The sequence below is a fragment of the Sinocyclocheilus rhinocerous genome, unplaced genomic scaffold, assembly GCF_001515625.1.
Source record: "Sinocyclocheilus rhinocerous isolate Xijiao unplaced genomic scaffold, SAMN03320098_v1.1 scaffold61, whole genome shotgun sequence".
In the NCBI taxonomy this organism is placed as follows: domain Eukaryota; kingdom Metazoa; phylum Chordata; class Actinopteri; order Cypriniformes; family Cyprinidae; genus Sinocyclocheilus; species Sinocyclocheilus rhinocerous.
Genome location: NW_015640445.1, coordinates 332,399 through 357,632, shown reverse-complemented (window position 1 = coordinate 357,632; position 25,234 = coordinate 332,399). Strand labels below are relative to the sequence as shown.

At 36.2% G+C, this 25,234-nt stretch overlaps 1 protein-coding gene across 2 annotated transcripts in view; it reads left to right on the top strand.

Annotated features, from left to right (window-relative positions):
* mta1 (metastasis associated 1) overlaps positions 1–25,234 on the top strand; it is a 47,953-nt gene that overhangs the window by 14,423 nt on the left and 8,296 nt on the right. Inside the window, exons 2-12 of one of the 2 annotated variants that reach the window (XM_016568756.1) lie at positions 1,575–1,642; positions 3,043–3,136; positions 15,963–16,089; positions 17,746–17,809; positions 18,313–18,430; positions 20,524–20,623; positions 20,865–20,964; positions 22,884–23,072; positions 24,395–24,469; positions 24,551–24,609; positions 24,727–24,854. In XM_016568756.1, coding sequence (XP_016424242.1) covers positions 1,575–1,642; positions 3,043–3,136; positions 15,963–16,089; positions 17,746–17,809; positions 18,313–18,430; positions 20,524–20,623; positions 20,865–20,964; positions 22,884–23,072; positions 24,395–24,469; positions 24,551–24,609; positions 24,727–24,854 — 1,122 coding nt within the window. Of the gene's footprint in view, positions 1–1,574; positions 1,643–3,042; positions 3,137–15,962; positions 16,090–17,745; positions 17,810–18,312; positions 18,431–20,520; positions 20,624–20,864; positions 20,965–22,883; positions 23,073–24,394; positions 24,470–24,550; positions 24,610–24,726; positions 24,855–25,234 lie in introns of both variants that reach the window. The other variant, XM_016568755.1, reaches the window with a different exon arrangement.

The window sequence follows — 25,234 nt, the reverse complement described above, 5'->3', positions numbered from 1 at the left end:
AAAAAAAAAAAAAAAAAAAAAAAGGGTCGTAGGATAGTGCTGTATTTCAAAACCAAAACCAATGTTTATAATTCTCAGCTGTCTGTCCCGAAAGTTTAGTCCCACTTGTTTTTTGCCCTTTAGATTCTCAGGAAAATCATCCATTTTGATGTATTAGTAAACAGACTTCTCTCTGAAACGGGAGCTGTAGGCTCACATGGCTGTGTTACCAAACACTGAGTTTGCAAACGTGTTTTTTGCCAGACTTGATGTTCTGTCCCCCGCCCCCCACCACCAAACCATGGGATTACTGTGTGTGTGTGTGTGTGTGTGTGTGTGTGTATGCCGTCTGCTGTACGCGGGGTGTAATCTGCCAGAGGTCCTGGCGCGCACAGGGTTAAGACCAGGCACCCCACCAAGCCTGAGGCCTGCGGGGGACGTCCCACAGAGCCGTAAGCCTGCACAGAGCCCACACGCCCTGGAGCAAGGCCAACAGCACACACACAGAAGACAAACACACACAAATACATCGGGAAAAGGAGGGTTGACACAAGAAAGAAGGAACTGAGAGAATTGGTAGGAGGGTCAATGGCAAAAGTGGGGCTATGATAAAAGAATCTTTTAAAAATCATTTTTAAAACGCGTGCCATGTTTTTAGAATTTTTTTTTTAAAAGTGTGTACATATGTGTGTGTGTGTGTGTGTGTGTGTACATTCAATTTAATTTTCTTTTTTACACGCATCTGAAATGATTGATTAATATACTGTATATTGTTGCACCACATGATGTTAAAGAACCGGAACTAACCTAAGAGGCTTTTTGACCTTGAAACAGTCATGATGTTCTGCAGGGGTCGTCTTCCATGGCAATTTCCTGTTTTTTGTGTATTTATTATTATTTATTTTTTTTATGTTTCTCTGCTTGTTGGTGGCACCACATGACTTTATTGGTCGCAACACATGACCTTGATTTGGTAGACGGTGTTTTTCAAACAATACTTAAGGCTTTCTTTTCAAGAATTTCATTTGTTTCTTTCATTAGTACATTATCAGGATGATTGTGCCACCCTGACACTTTTGGCATAATACATTTTTTGATTTTCATTTTGAAACGCAAAATGAATTTAATTCCAAAGCTAAGTACATGCTCATGATAGAAGAGATTTATTCAAATTGTGTATTTGAATTGTATTCTTAATAAAAAAAAAAAAAAATTTTTTAAATGACCTAAACGAAAAAGAGAGCATCACTCTGTCTTGTTTGGGTTTAATGGTCTGTTTTCCCTCTGATAGTCCTGATACTGGCTTGACGTTTGGTGCCAGGCAAAAGTAGCCGCTGAAGGTTATCTTTGAGGTTGAGTTATAAACACCATAGCTTTTCACCGTGACAATGCATTTGTTTTCAAGTGTTGTTGTTGGGGAGCTCGCCAAAAGGCAGCGGTGCTCCTGTCATGTATCCCGGCGGAGAATGCTCTGTTTAGTCTCTGAAACAGTCCGGTAAGCCTCAGCAGGTGTGGGAGCGTGACAGGAGATGCTGCCTGTCACTGACAGACTGTAGGTGTGTGAAACTAACGCTTGTTTCTTTCTCTCCTCACAGATTATGTTTATTTCGAAAACTCCTCCAGTAACCCACTGCTGATCAGGCGAATAGAGGAGCTCAACAAGGTGAGTGACAGATGTATGTGTGTGTTGCTAAAAGCCAATCGAACACTACAAGACTGAAGTTGGTCACCCTTTAATGCTTTAAGTTTGCGACAAAAAGCCCGGATTGTAGCCAAGTCGCAGCATTTTTTTTGTGTATACACTTGTGAGTGGCAGATATGAGCAAATGGCAATGCAATTGCGAGAGATTGGAAAAATCTTTGTAATGTAATGAAAGATAACAAGGATTGGGGCTTTCAGGCTCCAAAATGAGTAAAAAAAATAGAAGTGGTCCATAAGATAAATATTTGATGATTTTAACTATAACTTGAACTTTCATTTTTCAAATGTAAACGAAACTTGGAAATGTTTCTTTGACTACTGACAGAAATAAAAAGTTGAAATACTAAAAAACAGACATTAAAGCTAAATAGAAATATTTTAAATAAAAAATGACAACATTTCAAAATTGCTAAAACTTAAACTAAAATGAAATTGAAAACGGATTACGTAAAAATAAAAGCTAATTCTAAATGTAAATGAATACTGTAATCGTATATAAATAAAAGTAGCTGCTCTTGGTTTTTTTATGAGAGAAGTAGCAGGAACATTCTTTTAACAACCCAGACCTTTCAAACCAGACTAAATCATGGGCCTAACTCTAAACCCTTGGTCTGATTGATTCGTTCCCTAAATCAGCTGATTCAGGCCAGATTATATCGCCACCTGTTGGTTTGGCATGCTCTTGACAGTGCTTCATAGCATGCGTTTGCGTTTTCATGTGGACGGAGATTTTTTTTAAAACGGAAGAAGGAAAAACTCAGTTTATAAAAATACCCGTGTACGTGTGGACATGGCCTCAGTTTGTTAGTTCAACTCACTCATTTTTATCATTCTTTTATGGTGCCTTTTGTCTTTTTTGGAACTTGACAAGCCCCAGTCCTTATTCACTTTTTTTTAAATTGAAAATAGTGGCCAGAAAGTTATTTAAAATTTCACCTCTCGTGTTCCAAGGAAGAAAATCATACAGGTTTGGAATGTCATGAGTGTGAGTAAACGATGACGAATTTTTCATTTTTGGATGAGCGATCCCTTTAAATATGCAAAGGGTGACAAGTTTCAGTTTAGTAGTGAGCGCTTGGCAAAAACCCATACCTAAATGACTTACAAATCTCAAAACTACAGCTTTCTATCTTTTTTTTTTTTCATACTGTGTTCACACTTGTAAGCCCTAACATCACACTGCACCCCCCTGTCTGCCCTCCTCATCTTCTCTCCATCACGAGACCCTCTCAAATCACCCAGGAAGTGCAGAGGTGTTTAGGTCATGGTTTTGATTTGATCCTCAATTTGCATATTGAGGCTTCCCCAGGAGCTGATTGGTCTAGAAGCTGTTGCTGTGACAACTCTGTTTCCTTTTGCAGACGGCAAATGGGAATGTGGAGGCCAAAGTGGTGTGTTTCTACCGACGCAGAGACATCTCTACAACGCTCATCACCCTCGCTGATAAACATGCAAGTGAGTAGCTGTCAAAGACTACTTTACCCACAATGCTTTGAGCTGACATGTAGGGCGAGATAGGGCAGATATCATATCGAGATCACAATGAAATTTGTGTTGATAACGTTGATAAACTCTGGATAGTTAACTCGATATGAATTAACGTGGCAGCCTATCACACAGCAGAAATAAAGGTGACAACAGCCAGCCAGTCAGTGCATGTCGCCTAACATTAAGTCTGCATGTCTACTACATGAACTCAACCACACTTGACGCTTGCAGTGTTTTTTTTTTTAGCATCTAGTCTCCAGAGCTGTTCTGAGAATAACTTCATCAGCTTTTCACCATTTCATTTGAGGAAAACCTCTGTCAAACGCAAACTGAAACTGACAGATCAAACCGCCAAAATAAATGTTCGGTTTTACATGAAAAAGTTATGATGGAAATATATTACTATTGTATACTAAAGTATACTTCTCAATGTAATAATAATAATTTTGTTGTTACTAAGAAATATCATACAACCAAGATATTTTTTCATCCATGTTTTAATTTATACAGTTCTTTTGTGCAGCATCTTAATTGAAAAAAAAAAGAGTTTTGTTGTAAATTATTTATTTTTATTTGATTATATTTTAAAATATTATTTAAATTACTTTATTAATTTCGTTAGACTCAATTTTTGATGATACATTTGTTTAAAAAAAAAAACTAACACTAGCTTTTCTAATCTTTTTGTATTCTATCTATTTGTTTTCTTTTTCTTTTTTATACAATTAACAAAAGCAAAAAAGGCCTCTAACACTAGCTTGCTCTATTCTTTTGTTATTCTATCCGTTTTCTTTTTATTTATTATTTAATTAAAAAAAATCCTTTCTACGTGTACTGAGACTTGTTATAGCACTTGCATATCATTGCTCTTTTGTTGGTTTTGATTGCTTCCATCGTCCTCATTTGTAAGTCGCTTTGGATAAAAGTGTCTGCTAAATGACTAAATGTAAATGTATTAAATTGTAACAGAATTCAGAAATAAAATGAAATAAAATAAAATAAAATAAAATAGAAAACACCGAATGTAAGTGGAAAATGGATTTCATGGGGCCCTCAGTTAAAAAGTAGCTTACTTTTTGGAGTTTAATTGTGAACAAACTAGTTATGTTTACTGTACATTCATTCTCATTGTCTAACATCCAAATGGTAAGCATTTTCTTCCCCATCATTGAAATGAATATTGTGATAAATATTGATATTGTGTGATATGGAAAAAAAATATTGTGATGACCATATCGGACAGCCCTAGAGTGGGTTCTATTCATCGGTTGTTGGTTGGATTCTGAGCTTCAAAACTGAATGTGAGCTTGCAGTCGATTGTGGAGGTTTGGGGGTTAAGTGGACTAAATGACTGGAAGAAGTCTGGGATACATCACCAAAGAGAAATCTGTCATTTTTATAGATGAATTCTTCACAATAAGATCTATAAAATACATTTACAAAATAGATAGGATGAATTTTCATATCATGCCAACTTGAACATTTAACTATTCAACTGAAAAATTGACTAAAAAATGAAAAATGTTGTTTGTGCCTTGTGTACTACCTACATAAACAGCTACCTTCTACAGATGCATCCTAACTGAAATGGAACCTCATAACATCAAATGTGATTTTGGACAAAACAAGGTATTTTAGCACCTTATTAGGCAGCATAATTTTGCTGCTTACTTTTTGGAGCCTTTGTGCTGGGAGCGTTCCTAGGCAGCTGTCTTCCAGTTTGTTTGCAGTCTACAATGGCCACCCACAATCAGCTCACCAAACTGTAAAAAAACGCCCGGTGTCTGTTATCATACAGAGCTACAATAAAGTCTGTATATCGCAAGTTATCTTATGTTATATTTCTATTTTTTTTTCTAGAATGCTCTCTTTTCAAGTTTAAGGCACCTTGTAGTGAAGGTTACATTTGCTTCTTTAAAAACATGGATCACCATTCACACACATTGGAATTTTGTATTACCTGTACATATTTCTGAGTGAAACAAAATATTAATTGGAAAGTAATAGGTGGGGTTTAACTTTATCCATTTAGATTTTATTGGATAAAACATATTAGGCTATAATAATATTGGTTGATATTTTTTTCTCGCCTACACATCCTTTATGTCAGCTTAAATGAGAATAATACATTTTGATTAAAAAGTAGTGTATTTTTATTTTTTTGGTTAGAATTTGACCTGATAAATAAGACTAGTGATGTTTATTTAATAGGAAAAGTTTTATCTTTTATTTTGAAGTCTTTAAAATGAATGTAATTTTTTAAATATTATAAATATAGTTAATTTAATAGCATGTTATTATCACAATGACATCAACCAGATGACCGTACAAAATAGTCTTTATATTGTCTTCGTTTTAAGTCTCTATAGGCAAATTACCACGTACAATTTGGGAAGCCTGTGTGTGTATGGATGTGGTTGTGTTATTTTGATAGCAGGCTGGTTTGAATGACATTCATGTTTGCTTCTCTACATTTGCTCATTATCAGAACACCACTAATGTGCTGACGGTGCAAATTTCTTTGATTCAGTCTAGAGAGTTTCTTTATAATCACAATTTTTAACCACATTTATCACTTGCACATTTCATATTCATTGTGTTGAACAACTTTAAAGGTGACCTATTATGCCCCTTTTTACAAGATGTAAAATAAGTCTCTGATGTCTGAGTGTGTATGTGAAGTTTTAGCTCAAAATACTCCACAGATCATTTTTTATAGCTTTTTAAAGTCGCCACATTTAGGATATGAGCCAAAACGTGCCGTTTTTTTTGTTTGTCCCTTTACATGCAAATGAGCTGGTGCTCCCGGCCCCCTTTTCAGAAGAGGGCGGAGCTTCAAGGGCTCATGCTCTGGCATACTGGCAAAAACAAAACATTCTCACACATTGAAATTTCAGAAACTCTCATGCATTCGTCTTTACATTGCTTTCATACGCAATTTTTAACTACCACATTCCTATTTACAATCATTCTAGTAGCACGTGAAAACAGGCAGAGACCATGGAAGCTTTAGCAACATTAACCTTACAGAGTGCCAAGAATCTCTTTCAGAAAGGCTTTGGAAAACAAAATGCGCTTACTTTGTCTGGAACTAATTTTCGCACACGAAGCGTTGGTATTGATCCCTCTTTCAGAATCAGGACATTTCCTTCGAAAAGGAAACTTAACCACAGTGTCCTCAGCGGCTCAGATGAAGGGAGTCTATGGAGACTCCTATGTTTGTGCATCCAAAAACACAACACTTGTAATGCCTCTTTGGTGCTGACAAGCAGCTACAGCAAGAAAACCGTAATTGCGGACTGCTGCTTCTCACTCAGGGCTGTGATTATGCTAATAGGGCAGAGAACGTCACAAAAGGGGTGGGGATTTCTCCCTATGATGACGTGTATGTAGGGAGAATCTGGAATCGCTTGTTCTGTGAGACGGTTTATGATTTATTAGGATTATTAAAAAAATGAATGTGTGGATTTTTACTATTATAGACTGGTTGTTTTCACACACTGCGACCACACAACTGTGTACAAACACCTTATAAAAGTTTTTTTTTTTTCATAATAGTTCCCCTTTAATGCTTTTGTTTTTGGCTCAGTGTCTTTGGTTTAAAGGGGTCATATGATGTTGCTAAAAAGAACATTTATTTTGTGTATTTGGTGTAATGAAATGTGTTTATGCGGTTTAAGGTTAAAAAAACACATTATTTTCCACATACTGTACATTATTGTTTCTCTTCTCTATGCTCCGCCTTTCGTAAACGCGTAGATTTTTACAAAGCTCATCGGTCTGAAAAGCGAGGTGTGCTCTGATTGGCCAACTATCCAGTGCGTTGTGATTGGCCAAATACCTCAAGCGTGTGACGGAAATGTTACTACCCTTACCATATTGTGATGCCTTGTCCCAAACTTTTATAAAGAATATCTCTTTGGATTTGAAACTTTAGTCTTTGCAACTTTACAGATCTTCTTTATGCACCAAGAGCTTGTAACACTCCAAAGAGAAAGGAAAAATTGAAATTGCATCATATGACCCCTTTAAAGGGGATAGTTCACCCAAAAATTAAAATTCTGTCATTAGTTAACTCACCCTCGTGTCATTCCAAACCTGTAAGACCTTCTTTCGTCTTTGGAACACAAATGAAGATATTTTTGATGAAATCCGAAATCTTTCTGACCCTCCATAGACAGCAATGCAACTGACATGTTCAAGGCCCAGAAAGGTAGTAAAGACATCGTTAAAATAGTACATGTGACATCAGTGGTTTAACCTTATTTTTATGAAGCTATGAAAATACTTTTTGTGGGCAAAGAAAGCATTAATAACAACTTTATTCAACAATTTCTTCTTCTGTGTCAGTCTTTGATGCACGTTTACAAGAGTACCGTGACACATGCGTGTGATGCCGTTGACACAGGAGCTGGCGTTCTGACGTAGAATGTTCATCGTCTGTATATTCTGGTTCAAATAATGAAAGTTTGGCAAAAACATTGCAAATCATCCTCTGTCTAAATCTTCAGACATGTTTACAAAGATTGTTTTATGTACAGCATGCTTATTCTTCTGCTTGTAAACAAGACGCAGCACATCCGGGTTCTACGACTGACATGGAAGAGAAGGAATTGTTGAATAAAATCATTGTTTTCTTTGCGCATAAAAATTATTCTCGTAGCTTCATAACGTTACGGTTGAACCACTGATATCACATGGACTATTTTAACGATGTCCTTACTACCTTTCTGAGCCTTGAATGTTTCCGTTGGGTTGCTGTTTATGCAGGGTCAGGAAGCTCTATTTCTATTTCTATTTCACCTGAAATAACTTAATTTGTGTTCCGAAGATGAACGAAGGTCTTTCAGGTTTTTCATTTTTGGGTGAACTATCCCTTTAATGAAATAGTGCACCTACAAATTGTAATTTTGTCATTTGCTCACCTTCATATTGTTCTACACTTGTATGTTCTTCTTTGTTTATTGTCATTGGCATCAAACCTGGTGTAACTCTTTTTTTGTAGCTCTACACCCTGAACTCCCATTCACTTTCTTTATATGGAAAAGAACAGCCTAGACATTCTTTAGAATACCTCATTTTTTGTTCCATGGAAGGAAGTGGGTTTGGAAAGACATGAGGGTGAGTAAATGATAGAGAATTTCCATTCTGGAGTGAACTAATCCTTTAAATCTTGTTAGAGGTTCAGGCAAAAAGCTGCAAGATATTTATGTCGTCCATTATGCAATGTTCAGATGAGAGACAGTCCTTAAAACACCCTCCTCTCTTGAATGAACTGTAGTTGTGAGTCTTTTAAAAGAGAATCTGTTCCTGCTGTGAGCAGAACCTTCCTCCAAAATGGCTGCTGTAGAGATTGATCAGCAGAGGGGTATTTGAGAGGTTTGTAAGTACGGGGGTTAGACACGGTGCTTATGCATATAAAAGAGATTTTGGCTTCGGTCCGCAACACACAAGTCTGATTCTGAGACCGTGAAGCCTATTTGTTCATGTGGACCACACAGATGCAGTCAAGAGGAACTCTCTCTGTGTGTGTGTATTATGGACCTCTCGCTAATGCCAGCAGTCTCTCCGTGGACCTTTAGACATTTGCAATATGTAAAAAATGCATGGCAGGAATGGTTGTTCACCACATGGGTGTGGGCTACATCCTGTCTCTGCCTTTGGAAAAGGGAAAGGGAGTTGAAGAATGAGTGGAAGAGCGTAAGGAAAAAGAAAAGTCACCAAGTGGAGGGAGGATGAGGGAGAAGCCTAACCAATGAGAAGAGGGAAGACACAAGTTCAGTGGCGGCTGGAGATGGTCTCGTGTGCCTTCATGCGAGAGCTAGAGGCAGTGCCTCGGCCCATTGTGCATTATTAGTGCTGCTTGCAAGCATCACTTTAGCTGTTGCACATATTTAGGGTTAGGGTTATTAATTAGGTGTTAGGTTGTATTAAAGGAATTGTTAACCCCAAATTTCACCTCCGGTGAAATTCCATTAATTCTTTCATGCATTCATTTTTTTTTTCTTTTTTTCTTATTTCTTTAATAAATTATTATTCTCTTTATTTTATTTTATTTTAAGTTCTTTTTTTCTTTTACTAATTTACATTTTCTTTCATTCATTCATTCATTACATTTGTTCATTACATTTGTTCTTTTCTTTAATTCTTTTACTTTCCTTATCTTTTTTATGATTTTTTTTGTAATGTATTCTCTTTATTCTTTTCTTTTACTTTCTTTCTTTCTTCCTTCCTTTCTACCTTCATGCATTGATTATTTTTTTTCCTTTTTACGTATGTATGTATGTATGTTTTGGTAATTTATTTGTTCTCTTTGTTATTTTTCTCTTTACTTCTGTCCCAAATTATTTTCTTTGTTCTTTTCTTGTCCTTCCTTCATTATTTTTTTACTTTCTTTCCTTTTTATCTATTTTTATTTTTAGTAATTCTTTCTTTCTTTCTTTCTTCCTTCCGTATTTATTCTTTTTGTCTTTTCTAGTTATTTTTCTGATATTTTTCTTTACTTCTGTTCTCTTTCTTTCTTTCATTCATTTATCCTTTCTTTTTTCTTTCTTTTATCCATGCATTTATTAATTTATCTATCTCTCTTTTATCTATATTTATTTTTTGCCAAATTGTTTATTCTTTTTATTATTATCTTTATTTGAGTTCTCTTTTTATTTGTATTTGTTCTCTATTTTTTTTCTTTTTCTTTTTCTTATAATGTATTTTCTTTTATTTATTTGTTTGTTTGTTTGTTTGCAAATAAAACTCTGGCTTTCTCCAGAAATTGTAGAAATCTACTTTCTAGTGCACTTTGACCCTTGATGTAACCCAGCAGAGCTTGTGGTGTGTAAACTTGACTTGAGCGTTGGACTCAGCAGCTTGCGGGTGCTGTGACTCACAGATGAAATATTTTGCTCTCTGTGATGCTGGCTCCGCCTCGCTGGGCCCTGAGAGCATGAGGCAGCGAGGCGCCATGTGTGCCGAGAGAGAGACCTGGCCCTGCTGTGAACTACTCACTGGAATCACCTCACTCGTCGGTCTCAGCCGCTCCACTTGTTTGAGCTTTCTGCTCGACCTCTCGGTGCCGAGCGCAACAGCTTTGAGTCACGGCTGTCAGAGTGAGCTGTGTTTGTGTGTTTTACATTTCTTCCTGAATTGGAAGGGCAAAATAAATAAATAGCGGGCGGAAAAAGGCACCGGAATTAATCTCCGTATCCTCTCATGTCCTTATCAACAGAAAGTTTGCGCGTGGTGTGGGTTTATGTGACATACAAAGCGAAAATGTGTGTATTTGTGGCCACAGCTTTTTGGATGGAGGCTTTAGAGTGTGGTGATGGAGGCTGTACCTATTGTATTTAGTGTGTGTGCATGTGAGGGTTTAATGAAAATAGTCTCTGGACCTCCAGAAATGACACACATCTGTACGGGCTTAAACTTAAGGATGCGAGTCATAAGGATTCTAATCATTCTGATGCCATTAATTATTGTTTTTGTATGTTTTAAGTGTTTTTGAAAGAAGTCTCTTATGCTTACCATGGCTGTATTTATTTGATCAAAAATACAATAAAACAATAATATTGTGAAATATTTAAAATAACTGTTTTCTGTTTTAATATAGTTTCAAGTTTTTATTGCTGTGATAGCAAAGCTGAATTTTTTAGCAGTCTCCACTCCAGTGTCACATGATTGTTCAGAAATTATTCTAATATGCTGATTTGCTGCTAAAGAAACATTGCATATTATTATCAATGTTGAAAACCGTTGTGCTACCTAATATTTTTATTAGAAACTGAAACTTTTTTCAGGATAGAATAGAAAGTTCAAAACAACAATATTTATTTGAAAGAAAAGTATATATACTGTGTGTTCGTATAAACAATAATATTTTGGTAAGGCTACATTTTATCACACCTGTTATTACACCTTAAACAAATGCATGGGTGCAAGTTAAAAATTCTAATTTATTAGTTTAATTAAACCTTACAAACATTATTTTGATATGCTCTGTTGACATAATAATGTTGATCATTAATGTAATACATTAGCTCAATATGGTGTGTAAAATACACTTGTGGAATACATTTTTAATTTAAAAGAAACTTTACATTTTTGCTTTCTAAGTTGCAGTAAGCATTTTGTTTTGGTTTTGACAACTTTTGAAAATTTGGCAGTGAATTTCTAGTTCCCACATGCTTTTTAGAGGACCGTATAGTGAGAATAAATGTTGACATTAGATATTATTTATGTGTTTTTAGTAAGGGGAAATACATTTTATGTTCTAAGCTGTTATATTTAACAGCTTGTGGTTAGGTTGTGGGTGGCTCCATGAGAGTATACACTACATTGACCATATGAGCAATGACTGTGCTAATGCCAGTGACAACTAATATTTTACTTGTTCATTAAATTTACATGCTAAATAAGTTACATTGACCATGTGCTATGCTAACTGCTCATTTAAATTCAAATAGAAAAGATTACTTGCTTCCAGAGCCACAACTCAATTATGTTAAAAATTAGTAACAACCTTTTTGGATAATCGACTTAATTTGTGTTTATTCTACAAATTAAGTTTCTCTAACTCAGTGTAGTTTTTTGGTTGAACATAATTTAACTAGAGGTTGTCATAACTCAAAAAGATTGATCCAAACTGTTGCATTAATTTTTTTTTTGTTGACCCAAAATTTTTTTAGAGAAGTTTTCACTTATTTTTGTGTGTTTCTGTGCCCCCAGAAGCGATAACTTTAAAATAGAATTGTCTCCATCTCATCTTTCATCAGATTCACTTCAGACTGCAACTTCACATCTTGTTAAAATTTCTTTTGCTATGGTGGTAGATTAAGTAGTGCTGCAGTGCCACCGCTGAATAGTGGTGCAGAAAACACTGTCAGAGTGTTTTAGTACAGCGTTCTGTCTACATTAGTGCAAGAATCCAAATGTTGAAAAACAATTAACAGAATCCAATGTCCAGAAAATCCAGTATTTTTTGTAAATGAAGCAGAACAGGATTTCTAGATTCCCAACCCTACCTCAGTTTTAATTGTGCTTATTTTTTTGGACATGAATCGTTTGGTTTGTTCACTCTTAAAAATAAAGGTGCTTCACAATGCCATAGAAGAATCTTTTTTTTGTCTAAATGGTTCCATAAAGAACCTCTAACATCTGCAGAACCTTTCTGTTTCACAAAAAGTTCTTTGTGGCGAAAGAAAGTTCTTCGGATTATAAAAAGGTAAGAAAGAGATGGTTCTTTAAAGAACCTTTGACTGAATGGTTCTTTGTGGAACCAAAAATGGTTCTTCTATGGCATCGCTGTGAAGAGCCTTTTAAGCACCTTTATTTTTAAGTGTTGAAAAGAGAGCTATTACTTTTTGGATATACAAAAAAAAAAAAAAAAATTCTGACACATGATAAAACCATTAAAAAATCTCATAGATTTACAGAGAGTCATATCTAGAGACCAAAATATCATAGACATATGGTGGACTCTTTCGATTTGGACCAGAAAGCAACCGTCAACAACCACCCACCCATAACACCCTAGTTTTGCATGGACAAGCATTACCATTTTGTACAGAAAATGTGTAAATCTGGTTTTTAGTGCTCTTTAAGCTCTAATTCGAACCCAACAAATTGTCTCATTTAAGCTTCCATAGTTTTACGATCAACAGACGAATGCAGACATTCGGTTACCGTTAACTGAACCAAACACTTTTTGAAAATATAAGCGTTGTGAATAAAAAATGGTTTTGGATTCTCAGCTTGACCTCCTCTTCTTTTCTTCCCCTCCACCTGGTAAGGCGATTCATTCATCAATAATTGATAATTGGTTAAGACAGGTGAAATGGAGAGGTAATATGTTGAGTATAGGCAGGGTGCAGATGATTGGCTTTTTTCTCTCTCTTTCTCAGAACTACAAGCGGAGTTTACTGAGTTCAGCTCCTCTCTTCTCGACGGCTCTCAAGGACGCGGCAGGCTGCTCGTAGCCACAGGGCTGTTCCTCTCTCGCTTGTTCTCTATTTTTCGCGTCATCTTATCCCATTCACTCTCTTTGTTTCAGGCTCCATCTCTACCTCATCTCAGCAGGGGTTGTCGATACTCCACGCACAGCTGTAATAGAACGGTTACTGATGTGCAGCGCTTGTAAAGTGACCACCGTAGTTTCAGATTTCTTCATAGCAAGATTAAACCGGATAGCTTGTGACAGGTAGAAAGCAATGGCATACATGTGTGCTGAATGTAGTAGCGCGTGAGGAAGAGGAGGGAATACTTATTGATTTCACACAATCGTCTCTTTTTTTCATTTGAAAATCCCTTGATTCTTTTTGTTCTGCTGCCTTTCCTTCCATCTTCATGTTTTCTCCATCTGTCTCTCTCTCTCTCTTTCGCTAATGAAACTCCAAATGAATTGGAGCACGCTCGCTGGTTTCTCTCCCTCCCTCCCTCCCGACTCTCTCCCACTTATCATTCTCCGCCGCACTCTGCCTCCATACAGCACATATATGTGGGGTTTGTCAAGAGAGATGTCTTCTTTCTCTGTACATCCCCAGTAATCTTTTTAAGAGAAGGGTGATAATGTGTTTGCGTAAACCCAATTAAGAAAAGGCGTCTGTGTCATCTTGCTCTCTTTTGGTTGTTTGCAGTCATTTTCACGTTTGTACACAGTGTTTGATTAGTCTCTGCTTGAAGATGTGGTTTTAGGTTGGATGAATGGCCATCACAAACTTATCCGCACCTCACTTTGAACTTTTCAGTCCTGTGAAGATGGTGTGATTTCCTGATTTGGGTCTTTGTAGGGCTTGTGGAAATGATGTAGGTTTAACCCTGTGAAGCCAGACATATGAAATTAAATAATCAGAATATATTTATTTATTAAATTGATTTTATATATTATATATTTTATTTATTTTTAAGCTTTTATACAAAAAAATAAACAAAATAATTGCATACATGGTTTTATTTAGTATCATATTAAATTCATAAGGCTGTTGTGGCCCATATAATATGATATAGTATGATATGTATGACAAAAACCGGTTGTGTACAACAGGTTTTTCAGTGAAGGTTTTATCGTGTTGTTAATTTAGAGACCTTTGCATATCAAATCTGATACATTAGGCTCTATAGGGTTAAATGCCCCAAGGTTTCACTTGTTTGTTGTAAGTTGCTGTGAATAGAAAAGGATAGGTAGGTACATGTATATTAATCAAAAGACACCACATTGAATTTGAATTAAGCGGATCAAAATGATGCAGTGAGGGATAGATTTGCGAACCACTGTCCTAGATCAGAACTCACAAATAACTCCATAAAACACTTAAAAAAAATTTTCTTTTTGGAAAAAAGTCTATTGCTGTGATTACTAAATGGATTTTAGTGTGTTGCTAGCTATCTATGCATTTATATCTGCCATTAAATGCGATCAAGCGAGATGTGATTGTGATCCAAGAAAGCACCATTTCAGATGTAAAGGGGCCGAAGATATTTTAATCCCTAGATATGACTAATATGGTTCATCCTTCAATGTAGTTTACATAGGTTTTTCTCCTCAACAAGCTTTGTGTTGTGGGGTTTCGTTCATGACTGACAAACAGTGCGGTGTGAGTTATGCACAGAAGTGCAATACTTTTAGTTAAGTTCTAATCTATGAACTTGAGTATGATCAGTAGTAATTGTTGTGATAGCCTTAGAGGTCGTTCTCACAGAAGGCATTGTTGTGTTTAAAATGGTAAGACGCAGGGCAAAGATATGAGGGAAAAAAAGGTCTCAAAGCACGTTTTTTAAAAGTTGAAAAACTTGAAAACTTTTAACTTGAGCACCACATTTTTAGAATACAAAAGACACAAGTGCAGTGGTCAAAAAAATTTTTTTTTGCATTATAGCAATAAGTGTTCTGTAGTGATCGACTGACACGTTTTTTTTATTTAAATTTTTTTTTTTTTTTACTACTAAAAGGTGAAGATATCATAGGTTCACATACTTATTTCTCTGGAAAAAAAAAAAAAAATCCTAACAGCCAGTTAGTTATTCTACTTTGAAATGTGTGTTCAGTGTTGGAATGCCTGTTTTTGTTTTGGTCTGTGTGATTCCACCCACTGCCAATTTACCCAGTAATACACTAGTCAACATTTGAAGTGGATCAAAACCTTTCAACTTTCAACTTTGATGAACTTTTTTGATCCACTTCAAATGTTGACTACTATATTTCGACACCCTGGGTTGCCAGTTGGTGAAAAACACAGCGATCACAAATTCTACCCGACCTAAAGAACCTTGGCATCCATCTAAAAAGCTATATGACCAGAAGCACATTAAAACGTGGCTAAATCAAATCACCGTCGTCTTCCATTGTCAATTGTGCTCATTCCTGTTGCGTGTCCTCAATCTGGCAACCCACGTGTGGAAGCGGGAGAAACAGCTCTCTTCAGTATTTTGGATTTGAACCATAGTACTAATTTCAACCATTTGCTGTCAATATTACATACTGCACCTTTAAATTGTATGAAGGGTAAAACATTTTGAGTAAATATTGTGCGAGTTCATTTTGAAACCTAAAAAACGATAATGTTCCAGTAGAAGGGAGTCAAGAGAACTTTGACTTCGATGCCATTTATAATTTTTAATGTTATGGCCAATAACCAATAAATAACTAATATTAAAAACGCTTACTATTTTAATACTAAAAAACATTTTGGTTCCTATATAACTGTCAGAATCAGGCAATTAGCATCAGCATGCAGCATCACATATGTAATAATATTAATAAGGGTGGACAAATGAAGGTTGTTTATCTTTTCCCTTTGACTTTTAGGAGAAATAGAAGAGGAGATGGAGAACCCCGAAATGGTGGATCTCCCAGAGAAACAGAAGCATCAGCTGAGACACAGAGAGCTCTTCCTCTCCAGACAGCTGGAGTCTCTGCCCGCGACACACATCAGGTAACCTACAAAAAGCTTTGTCGATATTGAGGATACGCTTCATTCTGCGGTGTTCTGTCTAGCAGCCGACTGGTCTCGCTCTCATTAGCATCTGCGTGAGTCACACATCTCACGCACATACTGGCTCCCTTCAGTCTTTTTCATGTTCTGACCTAATGGAATCCCCAGCACAAGGGAGTATTAACCTCTCGTTCTTTCACACCGCTCTCTCATCGCTACGAATTCAGCGGAGAGCAATTTAAGTTTGAGTCAATCTCGTTTTTGCTCAAGGGCTTGTATTTTTCGTCAAGTCATCTGTACATGTGAGTAGAATCATTTAATGAGGATCATGCCCACTTTTATTTTGGAAGTTGTTATGAAATCGATGTTCTTAGGAAAGCGGCCATTCAGCATAAGGCTGCCCTTTAAACCACCACATCCGCTCGTGTCCTACTTACAAACCTGAGGTGCTGGCCAGTTCACGTCTGACTCATGTAAATCTTCTTTTGAGTTGGTGGAGAAAGTCGGACTCAAGGGTGGAGTGAGCTTGACCTTTGTGGATGAACGGGTTCTTCGCTGTTGTTTGGTGATGGAAGGTGGACGGCCAGCATCGACTCTCTCAGGGTTTGAAGCGATTCATCAAGTGATTCGAATTTTCCTTCTGTTTTACTCATTTGCAGTGACCCAAAAACATGCACAAGGATTATGTATGGAAACCTGTTTATTTAAAAATAGAGCTAATAGTCCTTAAATGTTATTAAAATGTAACTGGCATTAAACACAACAACAGAGTTAATTAATAAGTTCAAATTCAGGATTTGCTCAAATCTCATGTGAGGGCTTTGGGTACACTGCCAAAAAACATTTCTTATTCAGCATTTTGCTTTGTTTTTGAGGAAAATATCTAATTATACTTAAAACAAGATACACTGAAAAAAATATCAGACGATATTAAGCCAGCTTGTTAGAAAAATAAACTTAATTCAAAAGGAAAAACAAGTTTTATTTATAAACGTAACTACATTTTCTCTGCTTTCACTTAGAACAAGACTTGACAGCTTGTCATTTTACTGATGATGTAAATTGATCTTGTTTTAAGGATATTTAGATATATTGAATAAGAATATGCAGTGTAACATTTTTAAAATGGTATTTTTGGCCCTTTTGCTACAATTGATATACTGGAGAGAGGCCAGGATGTACAATTTTCATATATACGCCAGCTTTAATGTCTTGTGTAACTTTGTTGGTTTGATGTTTTCTAGGTCTATTTTAGCTCTGGGATCTGTCAGGAGTATTAATTCATGCAAACTTAATCAAATAAAGTACAAATAAAATTTTAAATTATTCACTTCTAAGAAATTCTAAGCATCGGTTCTTATATCTTGGGGACCAGGTTTGTTTTTTTATTTATACTTTTTCAAACTTTATACATATTATGACCTTTGAGAGGTGTACTTTTAAAAAAGAAAACACCATTGTTTTGATTGAAGTTTTAACATTCTAAATTGTGTGATACGTTTTTAAATGTAATGAAATAACAAATGACAGACTGTAAAAACAAAACAGCAAAATTCTGTCAGTACTGTGAGTAAACTATGTGAAGCAATTCAGATCTATTTAATGGCATATGTGATTCAGTCCACCACTAAAACTGTGTGTTATGTTGTTTTTTAGGGGGAAATGCTGCGTTACACTTCTGAATGAGACTGAAGCCCTCAAGTCCTATTTAGACAGAGAGGTGAGTGTCACAGCATGCCGAGGTGTTTCTACGCATGTGCAAATGCTTTTGTTTGCATGCATTTGCTTTTCACTCTCTGTATCTCCATTCACAGTATGTCTGCAAGAGGGAAATGTTTATCTGACGTGTGTGTGTGTGTGTGTGAATGTGTGCGCGTGCGTGTATGAGAGCTAGTTTGAGTCCCGATCCAAATGAATAATTCAGTGTGTTGACCCAGTATGTTCCTCCTCATATTTAGTAATGAGGAGACTGGAGACTCTACAAAGCGTCAAGCCGGTCCTCTAATATCTCAAACACTGGTCTTCGCCGGTTCATTTGTCTGTGTTTATATTAAAGGCCAGGAACATACTTTACACATAAGCTTGTTCACCGCATTACAAGCGTGCTGTACTTGGTGTGCGTTCTTGTCTTTGATGCAACGATGCACAAAATTAAGCTTAGCAATTGTGTACTTTAATGCAGTATGTTTTTGGTCTTAATCAAGGTGTCTCTTGGTTTTGCAGGATGCCTTTTTCTACTCTCTGGTATACGACCCTCAGCAGAAGACTCTGCTGGCTGATAAAGGAGAGATCAGAGTGGGAAATAAGTACCAGGCTGACATCACTGACCTCCTGAAAGAGGGTAAGATGTCTCTTCGCCTTATTGAGTTAGACATGGTCAAAGCTCTGAGCTCTTCAGATGAGACCATTAACACACCACATATTCACCAGCTGTTTTCTCATCTTGTATTTGTCTTCATCACTCATCATATTAACATTTAACAAAAATATCAAACAGCACAACAAGTGTTTTCAACATTGAAAATAATATATAATGTTTCTTGAGTAGCAAATCATCATATTAAAATTATTTCTGAAGGATCATGTGACACTGAAAATTCAGCTTTGCCATCACAGAAATAAATAGTTTTGAAATAGAAGTAGAAACACTTATTTTTTTTATTACAATATTACTTTATTTTAGTCAAATTGTTGAGCATAAGAGACGTCTTTTAAAAAAAGCTTGATTATTCAATATTTTTGATTGGTAATGTATATTTTATAGCAAACATTACTGGAATTCTTAATACAGACTAGTGTACTAGTGGTTTTTAAGGATTTGTTTTAAATGATAAAAAAAAAACATTATTTCATGGGACACAGACATTTTCTTTTTTTAAATATACTGGTTGCTGATTACTGTTCAGTTACATTGAATAGGAACCGGAGCTTTCAACTTGACAAATTATTCAGACCATTGAGAAACCAAGCTTGCTTTTCCCAAAAGCATCATAAAAATAAGTAGATAATAGAAACCATTGCCACCCATTGCTTTGTAGAAAACACAACTCAGATCGGTTTAATTTGTTCGCAAATCATTTAGAGCAGTTTGTGTGAACTGAATCAACAGATCCAACTCAAAGCAACAGTTTGAGCATGAATCACCACAATCAATTACAGATAGATAAAAATTGTTTCTTTCTTATGTTGAACATAAAAAGATATTTTGAAGAATGCTGGTAATCAAACAGTTGATGGTCCCCACTGACTTAATAGTATTTCTTTCCTACTATGGAAGTCAATGGGGACCAACAACTGTTTGGCTCTTCAAAATTCTTCAGAGTATTTTCTTTTGTGTTTAACATAAGAAAGAAACTTATACAGGTTTGGAACGACATGAGAGTGAGAAAACGATTACACAATTTTCATTTTTGGTTGAACTATTCCTTTAATGATGGACAAAATCAAGTCCCGCCCTAGTTTTTTTTTTTTTTTCCTCATTCAAGAGGCTGCTTCACTCGGATACACTGTAGTACTGTATATCACAATAGAGAAAAAAAGATGATCGCAAGTTACAGTTTAATGCAGCCTTTAATGCCCAATGGGAGTCATCTCAAAATGCCAGATAGAACCCAATTCATAGCGTTCAGTCACGTGACCAGCTTGAAGACTTGGAGGGCAAAACATCCATAGAACTGTAGCAAAAGCCTGTCAATTTTCCATCTGTTTCACAGCCACAAATATTTAGATCACCTCTCAAAAGAATAAAACAAAGGTATGTGAACAAAATGCAAGTTTTGTCCATTTGCATTCCATATTAAGCACCCGCAGCAATATTTCAATCATTAAACAGTGCGACAAAACGTTGTAAAAACACTTAAAGTGCCTTAATATATTTAAAACGATAATATTAAAAGATCAAATTCAGTAATCACCATATTAATGATGCATAGTTTACATAAGCAAGCAGATGAGGCCGGAATATGAACGCAATCCGCTAATGGTTCAGTGTTTTCCTTGTAATGGTTTTCTTTGGGAAACCATTTAATGTGAAACTTTGCACATTGTGTTTATATTCTGGGTTCATCTGCATGCCTGTACAAAATATACATCATCAATAAGGTGTTTACTGAATTTCGCCTTTTAATATCTGCGTTTTACTACATTACTACTTAATGCAATCTGCGTAAAAATAACTTGCGGTCAGTGGAGCAAAGCTTCATTTTGCCCTCCAGGTGGGCGTTCCTATAAGGCTGTGACGTCACGTGAAAACTATCAATTAAACATCCTGGTCATTATATTGGCTGCCCAGGAATGCTGCTTACACTAATTGTAAGAACTAAATTAAGTTAACATTAGATGAAAGATGGCTTCAGGAAGAAAGTGAAACAAAAGTCTCATTTCAGATCAGTGTCCTGTAGTGAATGTGATCTGTGGGTGTTGGTTTGTCAGCAGAGGATGATGGTCGGGAGCTGGAAAAACTGGAGGAGAAAGTGTGGGATCCCAGCAACCCCCTCACCGAGAAACAGATCGACCAATTCCTCGTTGTGGCTCGGTAAGATTCTGCAGCGTGAACAAATTTGCTGTTTTTTAGTGAACAGAACATTGCGTTTTAAAGACAATAAACAACAAAAACCTCAGCTGTGAAATTCTGAAGATGCCTCTCAATTAATATATATATATATTTTTTAAACCACTCTATACCCTGTTATTTCAAACTGCATATTTTGCTCGCTCTCACTCTCTCTTTTTTTCCCCTCTCTTTCTCAAACTTCCCCAACGCCCCTCCCCTGCAGGTCTGTGGGTACGTTTGCGCGGGCTCTAGACTGCAGCAGTTCAGTTCGGCAGCCCAGTCTGCACATGAGCGCTGCGGCAGCCTCCAGAGACATCACACTGGTACGGCACATCTCACATTCTCACACTCTCGCACACTCAACACGCTGCTGGAAGACTTCACACTTTAGTTAAGCTCAGCAGGTTCATACTAATTAATGGCAGACATTTACAGAAGGAAAAAAAAAAACAACACAAACCTTTTTGGATAATTTGTCCAATTCTGAAACTGGTTGTAATGGGGCTTGTTTTAAAATTTCAATGTAGTTTTGTTATTTACATTTGCATTATATTTCATTTTTGTCATTTAGCAGACGCTTTTGTCCAAAGCGACTTACAAATGAGGACAATAGAAGCAATCAAAACCAACAAAAGGGCAGTAATATGCAAGTGCTATATTAGTATATTATTATAGTGTTATATTTCAATTTCACAAAGAAATGTGCAGCATTTTGTCCAAGCAATAATAAAAGGACACATTTAATTTATAATTTGTCTTAAATCTCATTTTGTAAAAAAATAATAACAATAATCGTGAATCGAATCGTGAAATCAAAATCGTGAATCGAATCGAGAAATCAAAACCGCGAATCGAACCGTGAAATCAAAACCGTGAATCGAATCGAATCGTGAGTTGAGTGAATCGTTACAGCCCTACATATCATATTATTAATCCTGTCATAAAAGAGGCATAATAAATGTCTTTTCTCATCTTATTTTACAGTCTAATACAGTCTAGCTAATACAATACATACCGAACATCCCAATGATGCTTTTTCATCATGATATTTTTTTTTTGGTATGCTCTTCTATTCAAATCTCATCTTATCTTTGTTGTTGCGCATGTTATTTAGCTTTTGTCTGATAACCTGGACGGATAACCTAGAATATCAGACACTGGAAACTCATGTTTGTTTTTTGTTTAAAAGAGAAAATAGGCTGCAGATTTTAACAGAAGTAATTAATATCTGATAGGAACCAGCTCTCATGTTCTTTTCATTTAGAAATGGAAAATAATCCTTTTGTCTTTTGTCGTGTATGTACAGATGTGTTTATATCAGTCAAAAGTCAATTTAAGTTTTAGAGATTGTTTGTTAGTATTCTGTCATAAGTCAACAAATACATCTACTTAGTTTGTAATAGTTTATTTAAAGTCAAAATTGTATTAAACAACTCAAACTGAATAATTACATGACTAATTGTACTGTTTTGAAGTTCATTCAATATTTTTAAAATGTTGTTGGAGTCTCAATGTTATTTCATTGACACAAATTCAAGGAAAAAACATGTAATACATTATAATGGATTGTTTTATTAATTAAATGTATAGTTATTTCAAGCAAAGTCTACTTTAAAATTAGCTTTTTTTTGGTTTTGGCGTCAGTCTCAGTGTTTTCATTTTGCATAAAGGTAAAGTGTTCCAAAGTTCACCAAAAATAATTGTAAAAAATAAGAACTGTTACACATAGCTTTCATGAATGCCATTGGTCAGTCAAACTCACGCTATTGGTTTCCGTCAGGATGCTTAAACTCAGAATTTGAGTGGCAAAATGTGATTAGAATTTAAAGTGCACAGTGATCACAATCATCTCAAATAATCACAATTAGATCAAATAATCTCCACCAGGCGATTATGTAATAACTGCGAAAGGCCTATTGCCAGCTCTATGTTCAGTTTTAGCCTATAGGCTGTTCGAGAAGAACATCAGAGCACGGTTTTCACTCTCCAGCCACCCAACTCTGCCCGTTGTGTACAAAACATGAAGGAAAGATGCCAGAGGGCAACATCCCAATGCATAAACATACACACTCTCATGCTGCCCACACAATTCCTCTACAATTCATCTAGTGTCAGTGTTGTGTTGTTCCCAGGATTGAGCTATTCAGATTTTCAGCTGAAAACAATGGACTGTTTGGTGATGAATCTTGGATTTGAGCCATCATTTATGATGTGTTTTTATTTCAAATTCTTTTCTTTTCAGTTTCACGCCATGGACACGTTGCATAAGAACGGCTACGACATGACGCGGGCCATCGCGGCGCTGGTACCCCAGGGTGGGCCGGTGCTCTGCCGGGATGAAATGGAGGAATGGAGCGCATCCGAAGCCAACCTGTTCGAGGAAGCTCTTGAGAAATACGGCAAGGACTTCACTGACATCCAGCAAGACTTTGTAAGTTTGTGTTTACACAAGCAGAAGGGTGATTTCTTCAGTTTGTACTACAGCATAGCGTGGCTTTGAAAAGATTTGAACAGCATATGCTAAGGTAATTGTGGCAGTAATGACTGATAAACTGCCTTTGTTCAGGGGACAGCAAGTGTGCATTTAACTCTGCCATCTGGTGGTCGATGGGTGTGTGTGTGCAGCATTGAGTGTTTCAGAAATCTCTACTTAGAGAAACAGGGAGGAGCATGGAAAATGGGCACACCCTAAAGAAGTCAACCAGCTCATTCAGTGACACAAAGGATGGGAAATGGAGCTGGAATTCTGTTTGCCATCATGAACAGATTTGCTTTCACCAAAAATGAAAACTGTCACCATTTAATCACTTGTTTGATGTTGCTATTTAAATCCATACGATTTCCTTCTGTGGTACAAAACAATTAAAATGTTTCAGAACACTTGTCAAAAAGTGACAAAAAACGCCAAAAAAGCTCCATAAAAGAGTCCATATGACTAATTTCAAATCTTTGTAAACCATATAAAAAAACTATGTATGAAACAGACCAAAATTTTTATTATTATTCACTCGTAATCTACACCTGTAGTAAGCTGCAACTCAAGAGCCACTGCAGCTGCATCGTTCAGTGATTTGAGCAATTTTAATGTGTGAGACTCGTTCACTGATCTGTTTCTCAAGTTCAGCTCAATGATCTGACTCCGTGATCTAGTCACAGTGGTTCCGAGTTAAAAGGTTTTAAAATGTCATTCCAAACATAGACTTTTGTTCATCTTCAGAACACAACTGAAGATACTTTTTTAATATTCTCTCTTCCTTTTTGTCCATTTATTGAAAGTCCAAAAATGTAACCAAAATTTTCACACATTAAAAAGACATTGCATATATATATAGCCTAGCCTACATTTGTTGATCTTTTATTTACCATATTTGAGGTTCTCTAGTGATCAGTGCTTATGTGAAAAAAGCCTTTATAAACATAAATCTGTTTATTTTATAAATTGATTATGTCTCCTCTGAAGACTTTGATTAAACTGCTCAATTTATAGAGATTACTTTTACAATGAATATATAAAAGTCCAAGTTTTGGTTTGCGTGGATGTTCAGAGGAGGAACAGAAATCTCTCAGATTGAAAATATCTTCATTTGTGTTTCAAAGATAAATGCAAGTCCTATGAGTTTGGAAAGACATGAAGATTATCGTAACCTCATAACCTACCCATTGTAAATACGGGGTTAAATATAATAAACAGCAGTTTGTTTATGATTTTAGTGAAGTATTCATTCTAAATGATCTTTTATTTTCCTATTCCAGCTTCCTTGGAAGTCTCTGACCAGCATCATTGAGTATTACTACATGTGGAAGACCACAGACAGATACGTTCAGCAGGTAATCCAACACTGCTGTCTCAAGTCTCCGTGCACAGAGATGGTTTTCACATTGAGACTAACTGGATCTTGTTTCATACAGAAACGATTAAAAGCAGCCGAGGCTGAGAGCAAGTTAAAGCAGGTTTATATCCCAAACTAGTGAGTATTTCAAAAGGTCGAAGTTCAACCCTGGATTTTGCATTTCTCCATAAGCTTTGAGTGATTGCACTTTGACCAGATGAAATCCAGTAACCGTCATGGCCTTTTTTTCTACAGTAACAAGCCCAACCCTAACCAGTTGAGCATGAGCAGCGTGAAGCCAGGGCTCGTGAATGGAGCAGGGGTGCTTCCAGGAGCACCAGACCAGCCTGTCGGATTGGCCAGAGCATGCGAGAGCTGTTACAGTGAGTATTTGAGACGCTCTCAAGTACTTCAGATGTTAAAGGTGATGTTAAACTGAAAGGACAAAGTATTTGTACAGATGAGTTTTAATTTTTTCCCCTGGTAATGTTAGTCAAGATTTCTCCCATCAAAAACAGTCATCATGAAGTTTTCTCTGACATTGTATTAAAGGGATAGTTCACCCAAAAATGAAAATTCTGTCATTAATTACTCACCGTCATGTCGTTCCAAACCTGTAAGACCTTCATTCATCTTCGGAACACAAATTAAGATATTTTTGATGAAATCCAAGAGCTTTCTCAGCCCTCTACGAACACCTTGGCAATTGAATCGCCATTGGCTAGTAAATTTTTTAGTTTACTCGCCAGACTGATAAATATAT